General features: G+C 34.8%; 1 protein-coding gene across 4 annotated transcripts in view; it reads left to right on the forward strand.

Annotated features, from left to right (window-relative positions):
* RAD18 (RAD18 E3 ubiquitin protein ligase) overlaps positions 1-18,983 on the forward strand; it is a 137,235-nt gene that overhangs the window by 109,276 nt on the left and 8,976 nt on the right. For 3 of the 4 annotated variants that reach the window (XR_013157798.1, XR_013157799.1, XM_077116677.1), the window contains exon 12: positions 16,801-16,863. Coding sequence is in view for 1 of the 4 variants with exons in the window: in XM_077116677.1 (XP_076972792.1) it covers positions 16,801-16,863 (63 nt within the window). In the remaining 3 variants the exon portion in view is untranslated. Of the gene's footprint in view, positions 1-6,328; positions 6,420-16,800; positions 16,864-18,983 lie in introns of all 4 variants that reach the window. The other variant, XR_013157800.1, reaches the window with a different exon arrangement.

Genomic DNA, 18,983 nt, shown 5'->3' on the forward strand with positions numbered 1-18,983 from the left:
GGTAGAGGCTGTGCTTGGTAGTTTCCTTTCGAAGAGTGCAGTGTGGAAAGGGAAGAAAAGAATTACAGTGGAGAAGCCTGACGTATACCAGTCAGCCACGTGATCAAGGGTAACATCAACACTGATGGCACATCGCTAGTGAGCACCCTTGATAGAATGTGTTGAGAATGGTTCTTGATTCTGTGCGCTTCCTCCTAAAAACCCATCACCTCAGTATGACAGTAAGAAAACATCAGACAAATCCCAGTTGAGGAACATTCTACAAAATACTTGACCAGTATTCCTCAAAGCTGTCAAAATCATCAAAAACAAAGCAAGTCTTGAGAAACTGTCATAATGAAGAGGAGCCAAGGGAAACAGGCAGACTAAATGTAATATAGTATACCATGCAGGATACCGTAGAACATTAGGTAAAAACTAAGGAAATCTGAAAAAAGTATGGACTTTAGTTAATAATAATGTATCAATATTGATTCATTAATTGTGACTAATATCTCATACCAATGTAAGACATTAACAATAGAAGAAATTGGATATGGGGTATGTGGGAACTTTCTGTACTATTTTTGCAACTTTTCTGTAAATATGAAACTATTCTGAAATAAAAGGTTTATTTTTTAAGTATATCACAACATCAAAATAAAGAGAAATATTGGTATGAAAATATTCAAAGAATATATGTAAATGTTGGAAAACCAAGGTTATCAGAACTTTATTTTTTTATATTTCTTCAGTGGTAAATGGACATTTCTTCTGAGTTGTAGTAAGTTTTATTATTGAACTATTCTTTTTTTTTTCTTTAATTTAATATTGTTACATCTGGTCATATACACTGTTACATCACTGTTTTGATGCATTCTTTAAAATGCATTATTATTTTATACTTTGTTAAAATTATATAAGCAAATATACCATGAAGGAAGAATTATGTTTTCCTCTCCATTTTATTTCTATCAGCTTTGCCTTGCTGTGCTAATTTTACTTTACAGAATGATTTCACCTCATAGAGGATGTCTCATACCCTTTACATTTCATCACTAAAGAAAATATGTATAAATTTATATGACTCAGCTTCAGTTACATGTTTTTATTAGTGAATATATGTTTGTAAAAATGATTTGAATAGTGATTATCAAGAGCAATGTGACAGTACAAGCATTCTTATCTTTACTTCAGTATTCTTTGCCAAAGGACATTTATTGTTAAACAATAAGACTTTTACTCTCAAGCAGTTCATGTTGGCACCTTTTGGGGTTTTTTTTAATTACGCATTTTTATATTGGTGGTATGATGAGCTTCTTTATATTAGCTTTTTTTGTTGTTATATAATATTTGATTCTTCAGCATTCTGGGTCAATCTAGATGGCAAATATTTTTGTTTTTACCAGATTCATGAACTGCCATAACCTAAAGATCCTCCATAAGATTACTTTAAGCCCTTCAGTTTCTTGTACCAGGGGAGTGAGTTTTAGAATGCCATAGTTTATCTTTTGTATCTAAGATGTTTAAATTGGCAGTTCTTTCAGGTCCCACACTTATAAAATTATACCTTCAGTCTCATAACATATAGCATTGTCTAATCATCACACAAGGTTTTGGCATGGTGACTGTAGTATCATGAGTTTTGTTTGGCATAATGGAACACTTTTATAAGTTTGAATTTTTTTTTAATTTGTTTTTTCAGATATTTTGTAAACTTAATAGTCAGTCATTCTTGTCTCAAATGCTTCTGTAAATATTTGTCTTGTTCCACAATACTGAGATATAATCTTGGCTGGCTCAGAGTTCAGTTCTCATAAAGGAAAACAAAAAGTTAAGGTTGTACTTTTCAGGATGTTTTGTGAAGAATAAGTATGAGACCTTGAAGGAACTACCGGTTCCTTCTAAATGTTAGGCACGTAATCGATAATTACTTGTGGATCAATACTCCCAGGTCCCCAAACATTGGTAGCCAATTAGGAGCTTTCTCTGATTTAAAAACACAAATTATAATCATTTTGGCCTTGTTCTGGTGAATGAAATTTAATGGAATAGAAATGAAATAAAATTTACAATATCATGCTGTTGGAATTTTGTTTATTTAATCACTTGACCAGGTTTATCCTTTATTACATTCACCAGTTGTTAAAATCAGAACTTTTTTCCTCTCTTCTCATTTCATGCTGTCTTTGCTTTTATTTTATTTATTTGTTTTTATATCTCTGCTTTTAAACCAGAGAAGCAAATGTTATGTAGTATGGAGATCCTCAGGACCTGGGAAAAATGCATGTTAGGATGGAATGCAAGCACTTTCAAGTTAGTCACAAATTTAGGGACTTTATGTCACAAATAAGGAAGGGTGAAGGTAATGTGACTTATCTAAGCTCATTCTGTGAAGAGAGTTGAAGCCAGCAATTCCCACCCCAAATTTTACCCCATTATAGCATGAATTACATCAGAATATTTGTCTGGCCGTATCATAGAAACCATTGCTTCCTTTGTTAATAGCATTTTAATGAAGTTGTTCAAATATCAGACATTGAATGACCACATATTCTGGTTTCACTGGGACAGGCTGATTTCTAGATTTTGTCTTGGCCTAGTTACTAATAGTTCTCTGAATCACTCTCCAAAGTGTCTGAGTTTGGGTGCTGAATTGTGTGGTTGCCTTGTTAGAAAGACATGCAGTGCTAATTTGAATGTCGTCTCTGTTCTTTTTACTTCCACCCAAAACAAAGACAGTTACATTCTGGGACATGGGTACATATAAAATCACTGGTTCTGCTTCCTCATATTGATTTTACCACATAAGTGGTGCACGTTATTCTTGTATTTCAGAGGGATTCAGGTGTTAAAACGTGATAGGTTCAGAGGTGGAGGTTTGTTTGTTTTTAGATAATTCTGCAAAAGCCAATTATAGAAGCCTTTAAGATGTGTGTGTGTGTCTCTATCTCTCTCTCTCTCCACACACACACACACACACACACATACATACATACATACATACACACATACATACATACACACACACACACATACACACACACATACATACATACACACATACATACATACATACATACATACATGCACGTTTCTGGGCAGGTAAGGCAATGCTTCAGTCAGTTAAAACAAAAGAAGTTAAGTGACCTTATCTCATGATCCTGATTAATAGTAAAGCCGGATGCTTCTTTTGTCTGGTATGATAAAAAAATATGGATAGGAAGTGAATAGATTATGGGGAGAATGGGGGGCGTTGAAATAAATTGAGGTACTGGTGGTCGTTGTGGGGAGGGGTGTGGGGTGTGGTGTGTATGAGTTGTTTCTTTTTCTGGAGTGATGCAGATGTTCTGAGAGGTAGTCATGGTGCTTAGTGCGTGACTGTGTGGTAGTGTTGTCCAAATGATTGGACATCATTTATGGAATGTATGTGTGTGAAGATTTGTCAGTGGAAATATTTAAAAATAAATAAATAAACATTAAAAAAATAGTAAAGCTGGGTTTCCTAAATTCAGGTATAATGCTTTCTGTTGCTTGGTTTTTCTAAGTTCACCAAATTCCCAGTAGGCACTGAGACTAGGTTAAAGTTCTGTGTTTGTTGAAATAGAATTGAATAAACAGATAAAATATTAAAAGTGACAAATTTATGAGCTTTCCCTCTCTGTTATTTTCATGTAACTGTAAAACCGTAGAGATAAAGTATATAATCAAAGAAAAATCCTGTCCAATGCTACGTTTCTAAGTAGTACATGTCCTGTTTTTAAAGTAAAAACTTATCAATGCACAAATACCTATATTTACAGACTTAGAATGTATTCTTCTAAAATAGAGTGCTAATAATACCAAGTAGAAAGTCTGGCTGTGTGGGGTTTTAGGAATCCAGAAGGAGGCATGCCTAGATGTGGATGAAAACAGTTGAATTAGTTCAGTGGATTTGCCTATGATAGAGTACTGGAACTGTAAGGGTCAGAAAAGAGGGAACAGATTTGGCTATAGTAGAAGACACCTTTTTCAGATTTTTTAAGGACTAGATTGAAAATTTTTTAAATTGGTATTTCAGTTAGGATACTCAAATCCTGAAACAGTTCTTGCCCTGGAAATTATTGTTATCTTGGAGTGGCAGTGGTGTAGAGAGTCATGGCTTTCTCAAACGGTGATTAAAAATCAAAATGAAGTTTAAAATGGATCATCCTCTGTTAAAATTGTATTTAGTAATAGGTTTATCACTGTAGTTCTCAGACAATAGTGCAAAAGTAATGCAAATGCAGTAGTTTAGGAACAGTGAGCATAGTATACATTGCTTGATAAAAAACAGCCAGAAACTCTTTAAGTTTCTATTAATTATCTCTTTCTTAACCTAGCCTTTCATTTTTCAGATAATGAGAATAACACCTATATTGGGCAGGCATACATACCAGGTTGAATGTTTGCTTTCCCTTTCTTTTCTTCAGATTATTTTTTCAATCTCAGAAAATTGGTTAATAGACCCTCAGATAATCAAGAGTTAGTAGCTTTGATCTGTGTCTTTTTTAATTACCAAGAATATTCTGGTCATTTCACCCCTTCCATCTTGTGAAGGAACCACTCATATGTCATATATTCCCAGCACTGTGTCATATTTGGGATTATTTAATCTCTTCCCCACATTAAAGGCTTTATTTTGGCTTGAACTGAGTCATGTGGACCAGTATTACCTGCAGAGGAGGGTGGAAAATGTTGTTTAATCTTGTACCCAGGAAAAAGAGGAAATAGATTTGGTGTGTAAGTAACCATCTACCTTCCACAGGGTTTATTACACCAAACACTATTTCCAGGCATGGGGGTAAAGCAGTGAACAGGACAGATTAAATCCATGTTTTCGTTAATAGCTAATGAATGAATAAATAAACAAATTAAAAATGTCAGACACAAAAAGAATTACTGTAGGTGATATTGACAGAGGAATTGAGGTTAGGATAGGCTCACTGAACAGGTGCTATTTAACCCAAAAGTTAAATAATAGTGAAGAGCCAGCCAAGGAAAGATCTGGAACAAGCTCATTGTAAACAGAGGGAGCAGCTAATGAAAGGCTCCAGGGTGGGGATGTGTGCGTCACGTTAAAGGATGAGAAAGAAGCATGGCAAGGCTAGAACATATTGGGTGGTCAGAGGAAGTAGAGAGAGGTAAGTTCAGAGTTAGAATCACATGTAGGGCTTGGTAAGGAGTTAGGATTTTATTCTGCGTTTAATGAGAATACATTGAAGAGTTTTCTCCTTTTTGTTAAAACTTGAGGTGTAAGATACACAGTGAAATACAAAGTAAGATTACAGTTTTAAGAGTTTTGACGAATACATATATCTCTGTAACTCATGTCTCTGTGAGCATACATAACATTTTCATCATGCTAGAAAGATCCCTCATTCCTCTTTCCAGTAAGTTCCCACTCCCATCGTGTTTTCTTCCACCTATTCCAGAAATTCATATAAATGGAATTATCCAGTATTATAGTCTTATAATGGTCTGGTTTCCCTTACCATAGTCCTTTTGAGATTTGTTCATGTTTTTATATCAGTAGCCCATTTTTCATTGCTATATAGTATTTTTTATATGAAAATAACGTTATTTATTTGTCTCATGTTTATGCATTTTTGTATTACTTCCAGCTTGGGGCTATTATGAACAAAACTGTCATAAACATTTTTGTATTATTTGTGTTGTGTGTCTGTGTATGTTTCCATTTATCTTGTGTGAATACCTAGAAATAGAATTGCAGGGTAAAGCAAACTAAGAAATTGCCGAATGGTTTCTAAAGTGGTTGCACCATTTTACATTCCTACCAGCTGTATATGAGAAGTTCCGGTGGTCTGTGTTCTATATCCTTGCTAACACTTGGTAGTATCCTTATTTTTAATTTTAGCCTATTCTAATGAGTAGTTGTAGTTATAACTCATTAAGATTTTAATTTTTATTTCCCTGGTAACTAATGATATTGGACACTTTTTCATGAAGTAGTAGGACATTTTCATATTTTTCTTTGTGAAATGTCATTCAAGTTTTTTGTCCATTTTTAAATTGAGTTATTTGCTTTTTAATTATTGAGTTACAGAAATTGTTTATATATTCTAAATTAAAGATTTCTGCTAGACGTATGTATTATGAAATTTTCTCCCCAGTATGTGGCTAGTTTATTCTGTTTCTTATCAATGTGTTTTGGTGAGAAAAGACTTTTCTTTTTTAAATTTTGATGAAGCTAAATTAATTTTGTCATTTTTTTCTTTTATGTTGTTGCTTTCTAGAGTTTATCTGTGAAATCTTTGCCTTCTCTAAGATTGCAGAAATGTTCAGCTGTGTTTTCTTCCTGTATGTGTAGGTCTGTGATCCATTTCAGGTTGAATTTTGCATACAGTGTCAAGTATGGATTGAAGTTCATTTTATTCCAATATAAATAGCCAGTTTTCCAGGTATGTTTGTTGAAAAGACTGTCTTTTTTTCTATTGAATTTCCTTGATGTCTTTGCTGAAAATCACTTAACAGTATACATGTCAGTTTATTTCTGGACTTTATTCCATTAATATATTTTTTTGTCTTTACATCCATACAACACTGTCTGTATTACTGTAGCTTTATATAAAGTAAGTCAGAAAATGTGAGTTCTCAACTTTGTCATTCTCTTTCAAGATGCAATTCTAGTTTCTTTGCATCTCCATATAGATTTTTAAATCAGTTTGTCTGTTGCTACAAAAAAAAGATCTGCTGGAATTGTTGAGATTGCATTGAATCTGTGGATCAATTTGGGGAACATTTACTAATATTAATCTATGTTGTGAGCTGGTTTATATTGTTCATTTTAAACTGGATGACTCCAGTTGCTGTGAAGAATGATTGGAGGTTTAGCGGCAAAGCAGGAGTAGAATTAGGGAGACCAGGTAGGTTTTTATAGCAACACATTCCAGGATTTAAGTTGAAGTGCATGAAAGTATTAATAGTAGAGATAGAAATGGGTGGGATTCGGAATATATTTTGGAGGTAGAATCGACAGAACTTGCAGATGACTTGGATGTGGTTAGCAAGGAAAAGTGCAGCACCAGGGATAGATTTACTTTAGCAGTTTACTAAGATGGGGAAATGTGAGAAAGGCAATAGAAACTTTGGCTAGGGGTTGCAAGATTGGTCATCAAGAGTTTTGTTTTAGTACTGTGAGATGACCAAATAGAGGTATCAAACAAGCAGACGAAGGTGTCAGTACTGTGGTGGAGTACAGATTAAGAGCAGGATGTTGACTGAGGTCAGTTAGGGAGGGAGTGTAGAAGAAGAAAAAGGATTTAGGGCAGAACAGCTGTTACTCCAACATTTAGAGATTCAGCAGAAAGAAGACACTGAGCTAAAGGTCTTAAGGAAGAATTAGCCAGTGAGGGATGCAGAAAACCATGACACTGTGATATCATGGAAGCCAACAGAAGAAAAATTATGGAGAGGTCAAAAGTAAGGTAAGACAGAAAAGGGACTGATCAATTTGGCAATATAAAAGTCTCAGGAGGAATTGTCTCAAGCAAGTGGATATGAGGCAGAAGACCAATTAGAGTGGGTTACGAAGAAAATCTTAGTGGAGGAAGTAAAGATGACATCTGTTGTTAACTTTCAGTAACTTTTGCTGTAAAGGACAATAGAGATTGGGAATGTATCTGGAGGGAGTAGGTGAGAATGATGGATCTTTTCTATAGATATATATGCACACATAAAAGATATGTATAATCTTATTCACTTATCTCATTGTTTATAATAGAGGGAGAAACTGATGGGAGTGTGTGTGCAGCTAATTGGACGAGTATAGTACTAAGAGGGCAACAGGAGGTGGAGTCTAGAGCACCAGTGGAAAGGGTGGCCTTGACAGGGGCAGGCAGATTCAGCCATAGGTTCAGGAGGGAAGAGAGGGAGTGGGTAGTTCACAATTGGGGAGATCTAATAGAAGCATGATGAACTGATTGCTTTTATTTTCTTAATGTAATTGAAGCAAGTTCATCAGCTAAGAGTGGGGATAAGATGGCAGGCTATAGATTTGAGATTGGAAATTTGAGAAGATATGAAATAATTTTTTTAGAGTGGGAAGCTGGGTGTACCAGGTAAGTATTATAGGATTGCCTGGTAGTGAGGATTCCTTGTTTGACATTTGTGATCAGAAATTTATGTGAGATTGGACACCACGGTGATTTTTTTTCTCTGCATATTTAGCTATAGATGTATAGTCTCAGAGTAGGTGGTAAACTGGGTTTAGACAAAGTTCCTGGCATTGATATCAGAGGACAGTGTGAGGAAATAGAAGTAATCAGACAAATTTGATGTTGAATTGTAGCCAGAGTTAAAATTAAGATAAATATAATAGATGCTTGCTTTGGAATTTCTTTCTCGTCAATTGAAAAAAATTTTGAATGTGTAGTTTTAAAAAAAATATTTAACCTTAAGATATAATTTGATAGAAATATTTTTGACAATAAAAGAATGCATGCTAACAAGCTTTCCTTATTTCTTAGGTTTAAACATTCAAGGGTAGATACTCTTTTTGAATATGTAGAGGGTAAGAGGAAAAGAACCCACAGACCCAATAGACAGATGGGCAAAAGCCACAAACAGATTGGTTTGCAGGAAGAGAAATGCAAATTAAAACCATTTCTTACTTAATAATTTGGCTAAAATGTTAAAGTTTAAGGATATAATCTGCATCAAGGCTGTGAGGAAACAGACACTCTCATTTGCTACATAATGCAATTTTATATATATTGCTTGTATAATACAGTAAGGAGGGGAATCTAATTAGATGAATAAAAAAGTAGTCATTTTTACTTTTTATCCAGTATTCTGATGGATCTTTTCTATAGATATATATGCACACATATAAGATATGTATAATCTTATTCACTTATCTCATTGTTTATAATAGACACTTATTCACTGTCTCATTGTTTATAATAGCAAAAGACTGGAAACTACTCAAGTATCAGTGGATGCTGGTTAATGAAACTATAGTATAACTGCACAACAAAATACTGTGATTTTTAAAAAAGAAAATCTCTTTGTGCTTGGGTGAGCTGTCCAGGATATGTTTATCACTGAAAAACCAATATTTAGAACAACATATATAGTATGCAATCTCTCTTCTAAAAAGGGAAAAAATAATGGATACTTATGTTTGTTTTTGCTTAAAGAAGCACTAGAAGGATACATAACAAACTAATAAAAATGAGTATGTGTTGTTGGGGACAAGGGGATATGATATGAATGGGGACAGAGGAGAAAATGTGTCTTCTTAGTATGCATCTTTTTTTCTGCCATTTTGATTTAGAATCATGTAAACATATTAATCTACTTTAAATAAAACAAAAGGGCAGGTACTCTTTAAAGTTTTAGAAGTCATCATTATCTCTTTCAGGGTCATCATTATCATAAATTAGTTAATGAAGTTTGGTGAGCAGGCAATAAGTTAAGACAGAAATACATTACTGCGATTGTGTAATTTAGAGGGCCTTAGAATTACTATAAAAATTGCTATATAACTGTTTATGTCTTTTGTAAAATTAAGAGAAAATAGTATCTTAAAAAATTATTAAATTAACTGAACAGTAGCCTAAATTGTAAGTATCTTATTGTAATTCAGTGATAGCTTTGTGTTTTTTTTTCATTCTTCATAATTACTGTTGGAAGATATAGTATATTTAGCTTTTTAACTCTTAAGAATGTGAACTATTTAATGTCACAAAGTTTTTCTACTAAGAGACATTACTGCTTTGTATTTTGTAATAGCCTTTTTTTCTGAGAATATTTATGAACTTTAGAATACTCTTGAAAACTATGAAAGGGAGTGGTAAGGGGTATAGGAAAATAAATATGCAAAACGGGTTAAAATATGTTGGGTAGATGGAAATACTAGTGGTCAATGAGAGGGAGGGGTAAGGGTAATTGTATGTATGAGTTTTTTCTTTTTTCTTTTTATTTCTTTTTCTGGAGTGATGCAGATGTTCTAAAAAATGATCATGGTGATGAATATACAACTATGTGATGATATTGTGAGCCATTGATTGTACAGCATATGTGGAATGTTTGTATGTTAAGAACATTCATGTTTGTTTATTGTTTTGGTTTGTCAATTAAAAAAAAAAGAATACTCTTGAAAACTAAATAATTCATCTAGTTTCAGGTGGTGAGTTTTGTTTGTTGAAAATGTGGGAACCTGGTATCATTCTTCATCATCTCCTGCATTCTCAAAAGAGCTTAAATTGGGGAGTACATGAGATTGACTGTCCTTTAGGTGATCAGGGTATTCATTTTTGGAGAATCTATCTTTGTCAAGACACTATGACATTAAGCCCCTGAAATAAATATGATTTCATTAAATCCTGTACCTAGCAGCCAGTCTTCTTTGGTGCATTGTGAGAGGTCAGCTCAGCCGTTGGCTTTGTGCCTCTAGAAGAGTGTTTAGCATGTGGTAGGTTGTTGAATTAATCTTCCTGAGTTTCAGTTTCCTCATTGATAAAATAGAAAGATAGTTAAAGTCTTGTTAGCCTCCCTGAATTATTCTAAAAGGTGAATGAGATGATCATATATTATGAATGTCTTGTAAATTAAAGGACTTCATGAACCTAGTTATAGTTGTTTGGTTTTGTCTTTTATTAAGGATATAGCATGCATAGCTTGATAAATTCTGGTATTATCTTTTTCTATCATCTGAAGCTTTCTTCATTTCATCTTTTTCTAGATCTAGTGTAGAGGAGTGGAATTATTAGCTTTATTTTATCTATGAACCTTGTCATTGGTTGTCTGGATAGAAACGTTATTGATGAATACATAAGGAGAGATTTTATTCTTAAATCCTGTGGGTTAGTATGTTTTATTTTTCTGCTACCACTGGTTGAAACAGTATAGTGTAGTAGAGAGAGGATGAGCTTTGAATTCACATCCCTGTTTTTCTCCTTTAATTTCTCTGAGCCTTTGTCCATCTGTTAAACAGAGATAAAACCTTGGTGTTTATGTGAATTAAAGCTAATGTAAATAGAGTAATTATCACAATGATTAGTAGAGGTAATTTTGTCATTGTCACCATTGAGTGATTTTTTTTTTAACTTAGAGTGTTTACTATTCTGTTAGGTTAGAATATGGTCTATTAAGTTAGATAAGGATCAGCCAACTGCTAAAATATTTGGCAAATAAGCTATTGCTCATCCTACAGAAAAGGTTATTAAAATCAAGGATTAAGGAAGGTACATAGGAAGAATTCATGGTAGCTGGCAGCATGTAAGTACTGTTGTCTGGTCGGTATTGTATGCCCTTCATCAGTCTTCCAGTGATCTGTCCTTAAGGTTTTTTTTTTTTAAGTTGAAGTTATTTAACCATATTCAAATTAATGCCACAATTAAGAGAAAAGATTAGGGGAAAAAATTAACCACTAGATAGTAGAGAAATTTGCTTATAACTAATCCTTAATCCGCAAGACTTTTATAGCAGATGTTTGCATTTTTCTTTCCCAGCAGTACCCTGCGTACCTGCCATGCTGGATAAATAAGTTCTGATGAATTTGCACCCTCGTGTCATAGAAACAGTGGAAATCAAGATTAAAATAGAGCACATAGTGATTAGGTTTCCTAGGGCAAAGGCTGAGGCAATTATTTAGGTGATTCAGACCTAATCTGTTTTATGAAAATGGAATTGACATTTATTGAACATCTAATATGTCCCAAGTTCTATACTAAACATCATTTGCATATTATATCTATTAATCTTGAGAATATCCCTAGGAAATACATGTGTTATTATCCTGACGTTACAGATGAGTATACTGAGACATGGAAAGATTAAATAATTTGCCCAAAGTCACATAGTAAGTGACAGAAATAGGACTGAAATTCAAACTTTATCTGACTCTAAAATCTGTGATTTTTTTCCCTCTGAGTAACTGGCCATACTTTGCCAGAGGTATTTGGCATCTTACTTTTCAGTGTTGGTGGCAAGATCTTCACTAGTAGAATGAAATAAGATATTTCAAAAGGAATATATCAGGTTTTTTCCTTTGCTCAGAGGAGTTGTGCTACTTTTGGTCAGAGAATGATAGAGTAAATTATTGTTGGTAGACCAACTAGGCCACAGCACAAAAAAGAAGTTAGTTTATGCTTCTGAAAATTTGAGCCAAAAAAGAAGCCTAAATGGTATGAAAAATTAAATGTTGGTGTACTAAATATGCCTACTAAATTCTTATTAAATAGAGATTGAGAATTCCACAGAATTCAGTATTCCTATTTTTTGCCTGCAAGCCTTTCTCACCTGTATTTAATCTATATAGTGGTATCACACTCTAGCTTGTACTGGCAATTACATCAGAGAACACTATTTGAGCTCCATTCCATAGGGAAGCTGAAATTTTCATATACCAGATCTTATATTCATTGAGCTTCTTAAAGCATGGACTACCAGAATGTTCCACACCCAAATGGTAGAGAACCTAAATTGTACTTTTAAAAAGTTCCTCATCTAAGACTTCAAAGCAACAGCTGTGTAAGTTGTATATACTCTAACCCTGTGTGTTTCAGAGTAACTAATTTATTTTCTACTGTGAATATGTTGTACATATTCCTTTTAGAGTCCTGAAAGTATATTAAAGGAATTTTTTTTACATTTAGGGCACATTAAAGTGACTAATACTTCAAAAATATTAATTGCTTCTATCCACAAGGAAGGGACTTGAACATGATAATTATAGTAACACTGACTCTTATGTCCCAATAGTCTCTTTGTAAAATCTTATTTTGAAACTGTGTATTTAATTTTAGGAAGGTGGCTTTTGAATACAATATAGTAAGTATATTACTTAAAAAAAGAAATTAACAGTTTTGTCTGATATTTTAGTTGTATTAATACTACCTCTCTGTTTTTCAGTGGTAACACAGAATTGGAGCAATGAATATAGCAGATAATTCTAAAACTTCATTTTAGCTAAATTAAACCTCCCAAATCTTTTATCATTCAGGTTAGTGATTTGGTTATCATTCAGGTAGCAGCTGAACTGGGGAAGAAGGAAAGGTATTAAGAACTGATGAAACTGGGGAGCTGTACAGCCTTGCAGGCTATTGGTATTGAAGTTGCAGAAGAGGAGATTGCAAGGCAACTTTTTAAATGTGTTTTTTGTAAACCTCCTCTGCCATCTGTTTTCACTGAGGTAACATAGTAAAAACCTCTTAGGTTTGTGTTCTTAACGTACTGCAAATATTTTCCTTTAACAAATCAGTGATTTGTGCTGGTGATTTGAATGCCCCAAGGTAAATTGATCACACATTATATTTGGTTTGCTGACAGGCTTAGCCATCCTGCCTACTTAGCTGGAATAGTAGGGATGCTTTATAACTTTCCTGTGTTGAAGCAGGAAGGGGGGGCGTATGTGGGACCTGACATCCAGGGATAAAAGTCTCCCTGGTGACCTGGGAGATGACTCCTAGGGAGGGATGAATCCAGACCTGGCACTGTGCAATCAACAATTCCATCCTGACCAAAAAGGGGAAAAGACGTGTAGTTAATAAAGTATCGGTGGCAGAGAGTTCAAATAGAGTTGGGGGACTGCTCTGGAGGTTGCTCTTATGCAAACTTCAGGTAGACCTTGCTACCTATCGTAACCTGCCAACCCCCAACCAGGACCATTCCAGCCAATCCTAAAGAACACCTAGGGCAATATATAAGATTCTACAAGGGTTCCATGCACTAGAGTAACTTTCCAGAAAGCTACAATCTGCAGATGGGTCCCTGGTCCAGATAAGTCCTGAAAGCTAGCCCAGTCTCTCCAGAACATCAGATAGTTCCATCTCCTTACCCCATGTTGGTGACAGATCCTTCCATTATGAAAAATTTAGAATGAACATAGCCCAAACACCCCTAAAAAGGGGGATGGAAAGATCAAAGGTGATGGTGGAATTATATAGAGAAGGTAGGATTTAACAAATGAATATGAATGCTGAATCATTAAATTGATATCTCTTTAGTCTCCAGTATTTTAGAGCAGCTAGAAGTAAAAACCTAAAATTGTGGAATTGTAACCCATGTCAAACTCTGAAATATGTTCTACAACTAATTGTGGTGCTGTGATTTGAAATTTATAGCTTTTTTGTATATATTTTATTTTTCACTAAAAAAGAAGGAAAAAGTCAGTTGTGATGATAAAAAAAATATTTAAGCCTTCTAGCCTCTTATATTCTGGAGCAGCTAGAAGGAAGAATCTAAGAGGATAGTATGGTATCCCATGACAAACTTTGGGATCTGTCCTGTAGCTACTCGTTGAAAACTGCTTTGAAAACTATTGCTTTTTTGTTTCTTTGCTTTGTATATATGTTATACTATACAATAAAAAAGTTAAAAATCAGAGCAAAGGAGGGGATTGGCAAAAGGCTGTCTTTAATATTTCCTGATGTAAAGAAGTAGTAGATGCTTAGATACCATGGTAAGCTAGAGCAGTGGTTCCCATCCCAGGGGCATGAAGGAATTATTGCAATGACTTTGCAAAAGCATGTACATATCAAGAACTGTCTGTAGAGAAATTAAAGTGTCTCTCAAATACAGGTACTATTTTTTAAATTTATGCATGTGCTGCTATAATGAATATGTGAATTAAAAGCACTAATTTATAATAGTTCTTTATCATGTCTTTTCTCAAGCCACAAATACTTAAAGTATTCCTGTTACCGTCTTAGGATCCTTATCCTGAAATGACTAGGAACCATCGTGTTAGATATATTAGAGGTTCAGTGTATTTGCAGTGTGTATTAGGGTTCTCTAGGGAAGCACAACCGACAAGGCGATATCTGTATATCTTATGATATTTTTATAAGAATTATCTTATGTGACTGTGAGAATGCACAAGCCCGAATTCTGTGGGGAAGGCAACAAGCTGGGCATTCCAATGAAGGTCCTCAATGAATTTCCCATGAGAACTGGCTGGCTGAAGCAGAGATGGAAATTCTCTCTTCTAACTGATGAAATCATCACTAGAAGCCTTCAAGTGATTGGGTGAGACTTCTCCCACTGTGGAATGGAATCAACTTACTGATGACTTAGGTCCATGAAATGTCCTCACAGTAACAATCAGGCCAGTGTTTGTTTGGCCAAACAAGTGGATGCCAAAACCCAGCCAAATTGACACATGAACTTAATCACCACACAATGTGCTACTGGAATCTTCACATACAGGCCATTACATGTATGAATCACAGTCGAAGTGAGCCTTGCATATAGCTCCTTTATGGTCTTTTGAATTTGGGGGATATCCATTTAGCATGATATATGGTATAGAATTGTATTTAATGACCTTTGTGACCTTTTATTGTTCAGGCATCATAGGCAAACATTGTTTTAAAGTGATTTGTCAGAAGTGGCTGAGAATTCTTCATTAGTACTTTCTTTTTTTTTTTGGCTTTTAAAAAAGGAAATTTAATGGGTTGCTAGTTCATTGTTCTAAGGCTGAGAAAATGTCCCAGTTAAAGCAAGTCTATAGAAGTGTCCAATCTAGGGCATCCAGGGAAAGATACCTTGACTGAAGAAGGCCGATGAAGTTCAGGGTTTCTCTCTCAAGTGGGAGGGCACTTGGCAAACTGTCAGAGTTTCTCTCTCATCTGGAAAGGCACATGGTGAACACAGTCAGGGTTCCTCTCTCATCTGGAAGGGCACATGGCAAACACGGCATCATCTGCTAGCTTCTTCTCTTGGCTTCCTATTTCATGAAGCTCTCTGGGAGGCATTTTCCTTCTTTGTTTCCAAAGGTCACTGGCTGGTGGACTCTGCTTCTCGTTCTTCATTAGTACTTTCAATCTTCATAGTTTTTGAACTTTTGTTCTTTGTTTGAGTATCATTAGAAATATTGGCTGTAACATTTCCAACCTGTCATTTCTCACCTGAGAGAGAGAATGGAATTTTCCTGTTTTTCAGCCTTCTCAGCTTTGGAGGTAATAGCTTGCAATTTCTAAGTCATTCACATAATGGCTGTGACATTCTACTTCTTGGATGTCTAAAGAAAAACTGTTTTAATATTGATGTACATATCCTTTTAAAAAACATGTAGTTATGTGGTAGAAATTTATCTGGGTAAGAACAAGATAATAAAAGCCTTAAAATAGTTAATTCTTTTAAAGAAATAAACATGCTTTCTCTAACCCTCTTTATCCTGCAGAAGTAGGTCAGAGGTACAAAACATCTTTAACTGGGTTACATTATCATGAATTTCATTATTAGCACAGATCAAATTAATTAAAATTAAAATTAAATTTTATTTCACTTTGGTTACAGAGGGGTAAGAGCCACTTGGGATCTTGGTATCTCTAGTGATTCTCATTATTAAAATGCAGGTTTTTAAAACATAGTTTGATCTTTATCATAGGAAATTTAAAAGGTTCATGACTGTATTCTGTTACAATCCAGGTTTTATGTGGGGGGATTTATTTAAGCTTTAGTGGTTTGGTGGTTTTTCATTATTAATGCTATTTTGCTTTTTTTTTTTTAACAGCTGTGTTGAAATTCTATTGATGTGTAATAAACTGCACATATTTAAAGTGCACAGTTTAATGAGTTTTGACTTATGAATACAGCTATAAAACCATAACCATGTTCAATATAATGCACTTATCCATCACCCTCGAAGTTTCTTTATGCCACTTTGTAATCCCTCTGTGCCCATGCTGCCCCCCTCGTCCCCACACCCTCTGCAGGCAACCACTGGTCTACAAGTCTCCTTTCTGTCACTAGTTGCATTTTTTTAAATTTTATAAAAATGGAACCGTAAAGTCTTTGTATTGTCTGGTAATATTGATATACATATCCTTTTAGTTCTAGTTCGGACATCATAAGAGATCTTCTAGAAGAAGAGGAAGCCTGGGAAGCGTCACATAAGTGAGTACTCATAATCAAGAAATAGGCATATGCTTTGACTTGAGAAATTATATTTTTCTGTAGTTGATTTTCAAACAAAAGTATATTTGTGCTGTATGATTTAAGAAAGTAAAAACCACACACATCAAGGTAAAAATTTCCCATTTGCTACTTTTATCTATGTGTTTTTGCTTAGAAATGGAATCCTAGTACAACTCTGGTTCTTAGCATTTGCTTCTCTAAAGATAAATTGTTCCCATCAGCAGTTAATAATTTGGGCTTAAACACTGGCTCAGTTTTTAGAAAACTTTTAATCCCTTCCTGGATATTCCCTGTTATGAGATCTACTTAGTTCAGAATAAATGTAGTTTTGCTCCTCTCAATCCTGAACAGAAGAATGAATGCCAAGCCCCTCCAGTCTTTCCATTTATGAATTAGAAAAATAGGAATGTTGGAGAGGACCTATTCTGGTAAGTAAAGAGGAAAGGAAAAATGCTGAAGAATATGGCATTTGTATGAAATCTCCCTAGTAGAAGTAGTGTCAGGCAATACCACAGGACATATTTGTCCCAATATAATTCCATGGCCACCCAATTCAGATGAACCCTAGCAATTTTACTCTGAATTCTTGAGCTCAAGACTTTCTTGACAATGATCTTCTTTTAAATCATTATAAGAAAACTCTTAGCAAACAAATGCCCTTGTTTGATCCTCACAGATAATAAATGTTACAGCTGGGAGGCATGTAAGAGCTCATTCAGTCCAGTTCCTTCACTTTTTAGAGAACACTAGGCTTCAGGAAAGTTCTATTGATTAGGTCTTGGTATATTGCTAGTTAGTGACACTGCCACATTCAGAATCTAGGCTGCCTGATTTCATCTGAATATAGAACAATTTAAACAACCAAAGTTCCTCCTGTGTGAGATAATACCGTGATGTAGCTTTAAAGTTAGAATATGGAAAAACCTCACAGCTTTATTTTAAACAAAATGTGGCAGCTCTACAAATACCCATCTTTAGCTTATATGCATGTTTTATGGTACCATAAGTGGCATATTTGAAATATTAGTCCTAGAACATACTATTCTAATTACCACACATTTTCTTAATTCCACAGATGAGTTAGAGGTTCCCTTAGCAAAGTACTATGGGGGGAAATGTTTGTAAATCCTTTCTCTCCAGACCTGTTCCTCCTCCAGTATTTCCTCTCTCAGAGAATGGTAGTATTATAGCTTACCCACAATTCAAGCCAGAAACCTAGGAATCATTTTACACTTCTTCTTTACCTCTCATATGTAGTCAATTGCAATGGCCTAGAGATGAGTGGTTTTGAACTATACATCAAAATTATCTAGAGAGCTTGTTAAAACAGATTAGTGGACTTTAAACACAGAGTTTCTGATTCACTAGGTTTGGGGTGGAGCCTAATTTGCATTTTAATGAGCTCGAAGATAATGCTGATGCTGTTTTTGGAGATCATCTTTGAGTGACTCTATATAATAGATTGCCCTTGTAGTATCTCTCATCAGCCAGCAGCTTTGAACCACTGGTTAGTGAGGCCTTTTTTCTCTTCTCAGCTTGATGCTGTCTCTCTGCCTCTAGTCATTACCAGTTCAGCCTACCAGTGAGAGATATCTAAAATACTTAGTGTTCTTCCCCTCACCCCTCAAGGACTTGCCATCACCTAGGGTTCTCCATGTTCTCCACGAGCCTACCTGGCTGACTCATTCCCCACTGAAGCCCACAGCTCTTTGTGGACCTACTCATAGTTGCTTCCATGAATCATATCATCTTTGCTTCTGCAGTTAGCATCCAATTGACTTTCTAAAAAGTAAGTCTCTGGACTTTGAACCCTTGGCAGCTGCCACAGTGGCTGGGTGGCATGTAGTGTGAGAATGAATGAATGTGTCAATCAGTCAGTTTTTAATGGATCCAAATCTGTTCACTTGTAGATTTTAGGAATTAGTGACACAGCATACATGGTTTCAGGAACCTGTGACTAGATAAGGATTGCCACCTACGAATTTTTAAACTTTTGACCTCATAGTGCCTTAAAAAGAAAATTTTAGAAAATAATTTTCTCTGTTATTCTTATAAAATCTGGAAAGAACCATTTTCTCTATTGATAATTTGCTTTTCAT

This window comes from Tamandua tetradactyla, chromosome 9, assembly GCF_023851605.1.
Source record: "Tamandua tetradactyla isolate mTamTet1 chromosome 9, mTamTet1.pri, whole genome shotgun sequence".
NCBI classification, from domain to species: Eukaryota; Metazoa; Chordata; class Mammalia; order Pilosa; family Myrmecophagidae; genus Tamandua; species Tamandua tetradactyla.